Raw genomic sequence first — 11,887 nt, 5'->3', positions numbered from 1 at the left:
AATTGGAAAATTGTACAATATTGCTGGTCTAAGGAGAAAAAACTGGAAGTAAAAAATTTATCATCTCTATAACCTACTGTAGTGCATAGGAGAAAAGCATAGGAGTAAGAATATATTATGGGCATGTAGGAAGTGGCCAGTGAATGTTTTCTGAATGCATCAGTAGACATATTCAAATCTTAATCCCGTATTCTGTTTTCATCTCCTTCTCTTGTCTAATAGGCATTCTTTCCAAGACAGATGTCTGGCAATAACTGCACTGCTGTGACTGAATTCATTCTTTTGGGGTTAACAGATGATCCAACTCTTCGTGTCATCCTCTTTGTGATATTCCTGAGTGTCTATGCAGTCACATTAGTTGGTAATCTTACCTTAATCATGTTGATCAGAATTAGCTCCCAACTTCACACTCCAATGTACCTTTTCCTAAGTCACTTGGCTTTTATGGATATTGAAATTTCCTCATCTGTCACACCTCTCATGCTCACAAATTACCTCAAGGACATCACCTTAATCTCTCTGCCAGGGTGTATGGCCCAAATATGTTGTACATTCTCCTTTGGGGCAGCTGAGAACTTCCTGCTGGCTGTAATGGCCTATGATCGGTATATGGCCATTTGTAACCCCCTGCTCTATTCCATCAACATGTCTCCTAAGGTCTGCACCCTGTTACTCATCACATCCTATGTGGGTGGTTCTGTGAATGCTTGGATCTTTACTGGTTGCTTATTGAATCGGTCCTTCTGTGGAGCCAATAAGATCAATCACTTTTTTTGTGATTATTCACCACTTTTGAAACTCTCCTACTCTGAAGATAATCTTATTGAAATTCTTCCTGTTGCCTCTGCTGCATTTGTACTTATGATCACAGTGTTCATTATCATGATTTCTTATGTGTACATCTTCTTTTCTGTCTTGAAGATAAGTTCTACTGAGGGGAGATCCAAAGCTTTCTCAACTTGTACCTCCCATCTCACAGCTGTCACTCTGTTCTATGGTACCCTTATTTTAATTTATGTGATGCCTAAGTCTAGCTATTCAACAGATGAGAATAAGGTAATTTCTGTTTTCTACAGTGTATTGATCCCCATGTTGAACCCCCTAATCTATAGTTTAAGGAACAATGAAGTAAAAGGGGCCCTAAGGAAATTGATGAGTAGGAAACATCTTTTTTCTTGAATTCAGATGAATATAGGTATTTTTTTGTCATTTATCTTAAACATTTTTTTAATTTTACAATTTTGAGCACTTTGTCCCTCACTCTCAAAACCACAGAGAAGGCAAGCAATATGAAATCAATTATATATTTCAAATCATGTAAAACACATTTCCATATTAGATATATTTCAAAAAAAGCAAGAAATATAAAATTTGATAATTATACTTTAGCTTACACTAAAAATTCATCAATTTTGTCCTTTTTCACCATAACTCCTTTGAAATTGTATTAGATCATTGTTCTTTATAATGTCCAGGTTAGATCTCTAGAGGGCCATAGGAGCAGTCAGAGTCAGGATCAGTCAAAGTCCTTGGTCTATAGGAGGAGAAGTGAAGGAGGCAGGCAAGCTCTCACGCAGCCATTAAAGATGAATCCTGGGCTTAGGAGACTGAAGTCTTCTCTCCTCAGTGTACTGTGCCCAAGAGCATCACACCCTTTCCCTTAGCCTTCCAGTCCTTGCTTCTGATTATCTCATCACAACACAATCAGCAAGTGCCAATCATGAAGAGAGCCATCTCTCACATCTTCACCATATGTTTATAGAACCATTATCACACATTGATGAGGTAATTAGCCTTAAGAGCTCTGCTGTCTTAGATTCAAATACCCCTTTTCAGAGTTCCAGCCTTCTACAAGTCTGATAAAAATAGCCCCATCTTTGGCAGTCAGTCATCATTCCAACATTATTGCTACTGTGCACAATAATCTGCCAGTTCTTACTTCACTTTGCTTCAATATATATAGTTCTCATATTTTTCTGAAGCCACCCACTTATCATTTCCCAAAGCACAATAGTACTCCATCACAATCATATGCTACAACTTGGTCAGTCATTTCCCAATTGATGAGCACCCCTTTTATTACCAATTCATTGGTATCATGAAAAGAGTTGCTGTAAATATTTTTGTACATATAGGTCCTTATTCTTTTCCTTTCATCTCTTTTGAATAAATTAGTACTAGTATAACTGAATCAAAGGATATGCACAGTTTGATAGCCCTGTGAACATAGTTCCAAATTCCTCTCCAGAATTCCATCAGCAGTTCATTAGTATACCTATTTTTCCACTATGCCCTGCAACATTTATTATTTCTGATAGGTGTGAGGTGGCATCTCATAGTTGTTTTAATTTGCATTTCTCCAATCAAAAGTGATTTAGAGCATTTCTTCACATGTCTAAAGATACCTTTGATTTCTTCTTCTGAAAACTGTCTATTTTTGCTCTATGACCATTTCTATCAAGAAATGGCTCTTATATTTTTTAGGATAAATTTGACTCATCTATACTTAACATATATTTGAGAAATGAGGCCTTTATTAAATAAATGTAATATAAAAGTTTTTATCTTACATTTCTATATACCTTTTTTAATATGATGCAGTTTCCCTAATAATATTTTAATTAAGTCTATCTTTGCTTCTGTTTTGTCTGTGATCCTGATTACTATGCCTGCCTTTTTTTTACTTCAGCTGCAGCATATTAGATTATGCTCCAGCCCTTTATTTTAACTGTTATTTTTCTGTTTCAAATGTGTCTGTAATATATATATATACATATATATACATATATATGTATATATATGTATATATATATGTATGTATGTATGTATATGTATATTATTGGATTCTGGTTTTTAATCCATTCAGCTCATTTATATTCACAGTATAATTCCATTTATTTCATTTTATTTTTTTCATTCTCTCTCTCTCTTCTCTCTTTCTGTTTGCTGTTTCCCCCTTTCCCCTTTCAAAATTCTACTTTGCTTCTATGCAAATGATCACTATCCCTTTGTTCTACCAATACAGATATTTATTAAGTACATACTATGTCTCAGGCACTGTGTTGGGCTTGGCGGATACAGTGACAAAAATTAAATAGCCCCTGTGTGTAAGAATCTAATAGTCTACTGATAAAATGATGTGATACAAATAAATGAGGCTTAGGAAAAATACATTTTTATTTACTGTATTAAATTTGTGAATTTATATATTAATTGGAAAAGTCTGAAAATACATGTCATATTCCATAAACATGGAACTTCTATCTCTGCAAAGGGAAAGGGAGATATGTCTTCTCATTATTCTTTTTTGGGTCCATGATGGTTTTTTAAAAATCTTGTAGCATTAATTTTCTCCTAATTTATGGGGGATGGGGTGGGCGCTGTTCTTTCCATTACATTGTGCAATCATTTTATGAATTGATTTCTTGACTCTGCTATAATCACTCTGTATCAGATTATATTAATGTTTTTTATGTTTCTGCATTAATGTAGTATTCGTGTTCATATGCCACAATTTGTTAAGCCATTCCTCAATCACTGGATTTATCTTTTGTTGATAGTTTTTTTCCTAACACAAAAGTGGTGTTTGGGGCACATGTGGGGGCTTTTTTTTTAATTAAGAACCACCTTAGTGACATAATATACCCTAAAGAAATTTATTCTTTTTTCTTTGGTAGACTACTTTGTGAGGAGTGAGGAAGGAAAGATACTAGAAAAAAAATTGTCAGGTTAAAATAAAAGACATAAATAAAGAATAGTTTAAAAAAATAAAAATCTTCACAACCTGGTCTCTTTCCTCCTTTCTAATCTTATGTGTTCTTTCCAACTATCCATTGTATTACAAACTAGCTACACTGAAAAATTCACCTTTCTCCATATATGACACTTCATCTTCTATATCTTTTGAACTGGTTATCACATATACCTGAAATGCTTTCTGTACCTGCCATTATCAATTAATTTCCCAGGCTTTTTTCCAAGATAGCTCAAATCCCATGTATTGCAAGAAGTCTTTCCTCTCTAGCTGAGTAGTTTCCTCTCTATGATTACTATTTATCTACTCTGTCTATAATTTGTATGCATCTGGTTATTTACATGGTGTTTCTCCCACTAGAATGTGAGTTTCTGGAAGGAAGGGACTATTTTTTGGTGAAAATGAAAGTTAAGTAGAACCTAATGAGCTGATGGAAAAGATTGAAAAAAAAAAAAAAAAGAGGATCAAAGACAGGTTTTACTTGTTATATACCACCTACGATAAGGAGACTGAACCAGGATCATAATCTAGCAAATCAGGCTGATAAAGATTGGCTAGGTAGGAGGAATATTATTACCAGGAGAACTAGTGTCAGAAAAACTCAGGAGGAGAAAATATCCATAAAGAGTAGATGGTCCACCCATCTCATGCTGCAAAAAGGTCAAGAATCAATCAATTGACAAGTATTTAAAAAAACATCTATTTATTATTCAATCATTTTTCTAAGGGTTAATGCTAACAGAAAGTTTGAATTAATTGTCCATTATAAGGAATTTAAATGAAGATTACAAAAATACTATAATTTAGAAATTTTTAAATTACTGATAACTTTGTAGAGAATATTTTAATTGGAAAGATGATCTTAGAAATCAGATTATACTGTGTTAAGAAATTAGTTGGTGGAGAGGATATGAACTCAACAAGAATGGATTTTTTTCCCTCCTGAGAGATGATTGGGAAAAAATGAGATATTGTATGATAACTTGAAAGAATACCAGGGTTAAATGGAATGATTTAATGGATTGGTCACATCTCAGCCTTTTGTAGAAAGAAGATAACAGGACTAAAGATAGAAAGGGAGTTTTTAATGGAGAAAGTTTAGAAATGGGAGGAAGGGGTGGGTGAAACAGATAGAGTAATTGGTCCTGGGGGAAAAGACTATCTCTTTTTCAGAGATTGTTGCAAAGACAATTGAGAATAATATTGAGAAATTTTGTACTCTAAAAGAGGAAAAAAAAGACATTCCACTGAACATATCTTTTCTCAAAGAAAGTAGAATGTAAAGTCCTATCTTCAGAAGAAAGAGTGAACTATGGTAGGTATTGAAAAATGTACTCAGTACTCCACAAACTTTTTTAAATTAAGACATCCTTTTCTTGTGGTCACAAAGTAAGAGTTGGACCATAGAAACATAAATAAGCACTTATAGTCAGGTTATTCTTGGGTTCTGACCTGAAGAGCGTCTCAATAGTTCATGTATTTTCTTACTGAATTTAGAAAAAAAAAGTTGAGATTAAAATTGAAAGCATTAAGAATATTCTAGGAAAAAAATAACATTTAAGATAATTTATACTATGTGGACTTAACCAAGAACCAACAAATGTCAACTTTTCAAGATAGCTTGGTCTTTAAAAGAAATATTTCAGATATAAAGAGACACCCACATACTCATACATACATATAATAAAATTGTTCTTCCCTTTTTCTCTTATGTATTTTGAATTTTTTTTTGCTTTTCCTTCCCCTCACTCATGTTTCTCACTACCCATATAGCTGTCTGTCCTAATTCATAGTAGAACCATATTATGATCTTTGTATGGTCAAATAAGATACATCAACAGTTTGGCCAAGTCTGAGAATGCAGTATCTCATTCTGTGCTTTTAGTCCATCATCTCTCTTCCAAGAAGAGGCAGGTAATATTTCCTCATCAGCCTTTTGAAGACATGATTTGTTATTATTTTATGAGATCTTTCAAAATGGTTTCCTTCTCCTGGTTTTTGTAGTTGTTACATAAATCATTCTTTTAGTTCTTCTAAATTTACTCTGCATCAGCCAATAAAAAATGTTTCCATATTTTCCAAAACAGTCATACTCATCACTTCTTACAACACAATAAATTGTCACTTCTTTATTATTTCAGTTTGTTCAGCTAACCTCCAATACAAAGAAGCAACATGTAAATGAGATATGGTTACAAGAGGTTGAACAAATGCTTTAACTTTTTATGCCTAGCAACACTATATCTTTCCATGGGAAACTTCCCATAATCCTTCAGGCCAACAATATTTAGCATATCATAGTCCTTTTCAGTAATGCAAAGTTCCAAGAGCAAAATAAAATAAGAAATCAAAATTCAGATTTCTCTATCCCTCCTCATTTGTGATTTTAAAGCACATAGGTCTTCTTGGAAACAAGGGCTTTCCTCATAGTCAATTAGCATGAGGTGAATAACATCTTCAGTTGTGGAAGGTAGTCTTTCAAGAAGTCAGGGATCACAAAGCAGAGTCCATTTCTTTGGAAGGAATTTACAGTGGTTGCTAGTTGAAAGAATAGCATATTTGGATATAATCTTATATATATATACATATATATATATATGTGTGTGTGTGTGTGTATGTATACATATATATGTATATACATATATATAATATTTTAAGAAATATTTCTGTGTCTGTGTGTAAGAATAACAGTCTACTGATATAAAGGTTATGATAAAGTGATATCAATAAATGAGATTTAGAAAAAAGCACTTGTTGATTGATAACTTCAATTTCATTCTCTAAATGTTCTCCAGATTTTTAATATTTTCCTAAAATGAAGGCAGGACTAGACATAGTGTTCCATATCTACTCTTATTAAAACAGAATCAAGTGGAATTATAACCTTTTAATTTTTAAAAAATCTGTTTTTTCCAATAACAGCTAAAAAATTTAATCTTTCATTTTAAAAAATTTTCATCTTCAAATTCTCTCCCTCTCTTTCTTCTTGGTCTCCTCATTGAGGATGGAAGCAGTTATATATAGGTTATATATTTGCAGTCATGCAAAATATGTTTCCATATTAGTCACATCGAAAAAGAAAGCACAAAGTCAGACCCTCCAACACCAATTCCCATAAAGGAAAAATAAAGAAGTACACTTTGAGCTCCATTCAGAATCCATCAGTTCTTTCTCTGGATGTGATTAGCATTCTTCAGCATAGGTCTTTCTGAATTTTCTTAGATTATTGTATTACTGAGAATAAGTAAGTCATTCACAGCTGATCATGATACAATATCACTGTTACTGTGTACAATTTCTCTCATTCCCCTTCTCAGTCCACTTTGCACCAGTACATGTAAGTCTTCTCAGGTTTTTTTGAGATCATCTGCTCTCCATTTCTTAGAACATTATATAGTATTCCATCAGAATCATATGTCACAACTTGTTTGGGAATCCCACAATTGATGGGCATCCTCTCAATTTGCCATTCCTTACCAACATAAAAAACTATAAATACTTTTATACATATAGGCCCTTATCTTATTTATTTGTTCTGGGGCTCAGATGAAGAAATTGTATTGTTCTGTCAAGTGTTTACACAGTTTGAAAAGTTTTTAAGCATAGTTCCTAATTGCTCTTTAAAATAGTTGGATCAGTTCACAAAACCAATATTTAGTTTATTAGTGCCCAATATTTCCTCATTGCCTTCCCACAGTTGTCATTTTCCCCTGTTATATTAGCATCTGATAATTAGATCAGTCAGAGTTGTTAATTTGCATTTCTTTAATCCATTGTGATTTTCATATGACTATAGATAGCTTTGAATTCATCTTTTGAAACCTGCCTGTTCATATCCTTTGAAGACTGATCAATTGGGGAATAAATAGTATTCTTTAAAGTTTGACTTAGTTCTCTATATATCTGAGAAATAATGCCTTTCTTTGAGAAAATGGTTGCAAAGTTTTTTTCTGCCATTTTTCTATTGGAATTGTAATCTTGACTGCATTGGTTCTTTTCAAAACCTTTTTAAAGTGATCAAAAGTATCCCCATGCTTTCTTAGCTTGCATATGATAGTACTTATTATGTCTAAATTATGTACCCATTTTCATCTTATCTCAGTACTTCATGTAAGATCTTAGTCTATAACTATCAAAAAAAAAAAAAACCCAAAAGTTTCTGTCAAATTGCTTTCCAATTATTCCAGCTTATTTGAGAATTCTGATCCCCACAACCAAGATATTTATGTTTCTCAAATATCATATTACTAAGGGCATTAGGTAGACCTAATGTATTGCACAGATTCACCACTTTATTTTTTAACCAGTACTAGATTGTTTTGAAGATTACTGCTTTGTAATACACTTTCAGATCTTCTTTCACTCTTTTTCTCATTGATTTCCTCGATATTTTTGACATTTTGTCCTTCCAAATACAATTTGTTATGATTTTTCCTGACTCTACAAAATAATTTCTTGGTGGTTTGATTAGTATGTCACTGAATACATAGCGTAATTTAGGTGGAATTGTCACTTTTACTATATTGGTTCAGCCTACTCATGAGCAATGAATATTTTTCCAATTATTTGGATCTCAATTTGTGTAAAAGGTGTTTTGTAATTGTGTTCATATGCTTCCAAGGTTAATTTAACAGGTAAAATCCCAAGGGCTTTAGATTTTATGCAATTATTTTAAATGGAATTTCTCTTTATATCTCTTCATGTTAGACTTTGTTGGTAACATAAAGAAATGCTGATTTTTTTCTTTGTAAAAGATGTCAACACATAAGTTACAATCATTTTATCAAGTTCTTTTTGCAAATTATTTTAATAAGCTTTGCAATTTGAAATGAGAAATGTCTCTGTTTCTTGTTATCTTTAGACATAAGATAATATCTGCTCCACCAATTCTCTTCTTTGTCTCTCCAAAAACAATCTCAGAACCATTTCATCTTTGAGCTATAACTCATTTTGCATTGAGGTTTCATTTAAAAGAAAAAACCTTGATATTATTCAAGTACTCTAGGATAATATTCACCACTTGACAGCTGGACAAGAATCCAGTTACATTTAGAGAAAGAATAGCTCAGTTAACATTTATACACAGGCAAGATCTGGCTTTTTTATTGCAGTTATGCTAGAACTACTTCTCCTAAATGTTCTAATGTACCATGATGTGGTTATGGGGATGTTTTATATAGCTTAAGTCTACACTATACTGTTCCTCTATTGTAACCTGACAAAAATAACTTCTCTAGTTCCAAATTTCCAGTTAATAACAATGCAACTTTACAAAAGGGTGTTTGCTTGAAAAATATCCCCTACTCCCTAATCCTTACAGGACAAGCAGATTTTCCTCTATACCAACCTGGTCCCTGGAGATAGAGGACTCAGAATTACTACAATTTCTACATAGTTCATGTCTAAATGTGACAAAGCAATAGGATGGGACTGGGTCTCGGTTAATGTTAGAGTAGGTCTTGAATGTCATTTTTCAGAATTTATATGGTAAACTCACTATTCTACTCCTAAATCTCAATATGGTTCACCCTCTTGAGTTTCTTAAGTTGACATTTGAGAATTGGGAGAGCATATTTTACAGCAAGCTTCTCACTTTTCAAATATATTGAGAACTTAGTCAGCTTTATGAGAATATGAGTCATTTTCCAATTGATAAATAGTCCATGAATGTGAGTAAGTAGTTTTCAGTAGGAAAACAAAACAAAACTATCTGTATAGATGTTAAAAATATGCTAAATAATAATTAATTAAAATGAAAATTTAAATAACTTTGAGGAGCCAGCTTACAGTTATCAGGTTAGTCAATATGACAGAAAAAAAATGGCATATATTGGAGGGACTGTAGAAAAACTGGGACAATAATGTATTATTGATGAAGTTGTAAATTCATTGAACTGTTCTGAATTGCAACATAAAACTTTGCCCAAGGGGCTATCTAATTTTGCATACACATCAATCTAGCAATAGCACTATTAGGTCTATAGCCTCAAAGCAATCAAAGGAAAAGGAAAAGGACTTATATGTACAAAATTTTGTATGGAAGCTCTTTTTATGTTGGCAAAGAATTGGAAATTGAGGTGATGCCCATCAATTGGAGAATCATTGGGGGAAAAAGTACAAATATAACACTGAGTTCTAATGCAGTTGATTACCCAAGCTCCAATTGGTCCCACCATGTTCTGTAACATAATAGGTTTTTTAAAGAAAGCCTTTTCAAGCTTCTCTTTTTCATGGAATATAATATGACCTAAAATGAGTCTAAAAATGGTGAGTCTGGTGAAATGACGAGGACCAATTTTTATATCTAGTTAACATAATCTCGACCACAATGGCCACATATTGGTCCCAGAACAATTATTTAGATCTTCCTATGTTACTCTCCAATCTTGTTTTTCACTTTTTAAAAAACTCAAATAAAAACAAAGAAAAGTAAAACAAGAGCTCTGAGAATTTAGAGAAGTTCTCACAGTACTCATTTTTAAGTTGGTAATTTTCCGCTTTCCCAGTGGATTTTGAATAGTATTTCAATGGCATTTAGAATTAAAATATTTAAGATACTAAATATTAAGATATTTATTTATCATTCAAATATTGCTAAATTTAATATAAATATAGAGCTCCTATGCAAGATAGTTCCCTGGAGTCCAAAATTATCATCTTCTTTCATCAATAACTATTGATGCTATTCTTAATTTTGTTATGAAAATATTTAAATATCATTTTTAATTTGTAACTTATTACAGAGGTTCTGTTTATTCCTCTTGCCATGACAACTTTGTAACAATTTCTATTTTACATGAAGCTTAAATGCATCTCTGTCTCTGTTTCTGTCTGTTTGTCTGTCTCTTCTCCCTCTGCCCCATTTAAATGACCAAGATTCATTCCTGATCTGGATTTTCAAGTTTCTGCTCCCTTCTAGTGTCATATAAAGTCAAAGCTCTGGAAGTGAGTTATATGTGTAGAGCAATATTACAGCATTAGTAAGTAAAAATTTAATCTATCAGAGGTCATATTATACATCCTACAAACAGTAGATCATGATTAGGTAAGGAAAAGTAGATAAAGGTCTATATAGATATAGATGTAGATATACACACACATATGTATATATGTGTATATACATATATATATATATGTATGTATATATATACATATATGGATCATTGGTTTCAGCTATTAAATTTCCTCACTTCTCAAATACACCCTTTGCCTGGATGATTTTTGCTCATATATTTGTTGCATGATGTGATGGGAAAAGAATTATACTTGAAATAAAGAGAACTGGGTTTGAATATCACCTCTGAGTCTTACTGACGATGACTATGTATGTGGGTAAGTTATCAGCTACCTCTACGATCCTCACTTACCTCAGCTGTAAAATAAGAATGACACTGTTTTCCTCTTAAAAAAAAAAAAAGTATGAATTTTTTATCTCAGAGAGCTTAACTGCTATTGAAGAGGAAGGAATAAAATATTTATACAAATAAATAAGCAGAAAGTAAGTTGAGGTAGGATAGAGATTTAAATTAGGATTCCTGGAAGTAGTACTCACTAGCTGAGCCACAAAAAAAGCTTGAGATTCTAAAAAGCAGAAAAGAGAAAGAGCATTTTGAACATGGAGATGCTCTGTGCAGAGGACCAGAGATGGGGTAGACCTCTGAGTCTGGGGAACAAACAACAGACCAATAAGGCTAGAATTTGGAGTATATACCTGAGAGGGAAATTGATCTGAAGAGGGAGACTGGATTCAGATTGCACAGGATTCTAAATATCAACCTAAAGAATTCTTATTTCCTATGTTTTCAGTTTATGTAAATATATCTATGCTTAAATGTATGTAGTGTGCTTGGGGGGAAGTAGGGTGGAGGAAAGGGAGAAAAAATAAACCAAAAAGGGCTCAGCAGAGAACAAAAAAATAACCTAGCAGAAAGCAAAGGATAGTCATTAGTATAATTTTTCTATTACCATATATGCTTTTATTAAATAAAAATTTATTGTTACACATTTTGAAACCTCCCTGATTTTCTGCTGGGCACATGACAAAATTCCGTTTTGTTTTGTTTTCTTAACAAAATTCAGTTTTGTTTTGTTGTCTGCCTTTCTTTTTCTATTTTTTCTTTTTTAAATGTATGT

The 11,887-nt window shown here is 32.5% G+C and overlaps 1 protein-coding gene across 1 annotated transcript; it reads left to right on the top strand.

The window, feature by feature from the left end:
- Positions 1-240: 240 nt before the first annotated feature.
- Positions 241-1,179, top strand: LOC141546290 (olfactory receptor 5p57-like). The gene has a single exon (XM_074273987.1). It carries the CDS (start codon positions 241-243, stop codon positions 1,177-1,179), a length of 939 nt encoding a protein of 312 aa, XP_074130088.1.
- Positions 1,180-11,887: the final 10,708 nt, after the last annotated feature.

The sequence above is a fragment of the Sminthopsis crassicaudata genome, chromosome 6, assembly GCF_048593235.1.
Source record: "Sminthopsis crassicaudata isolate SCR6 chromosome 6, ASM4859323v1, whole genome shotgun sequence".
NCBI classification, from domain to species: domain Eukaryota; kingdom Metazoa; phylum Chordata; class Mammalia; order Dasyuromorphia; family Dasyuridae; genus Sminthopsis; species Sminthopsis crassicaudata.
This window is presented reverse-complemented; position numbering and strand designations above follow the sequence as displayed.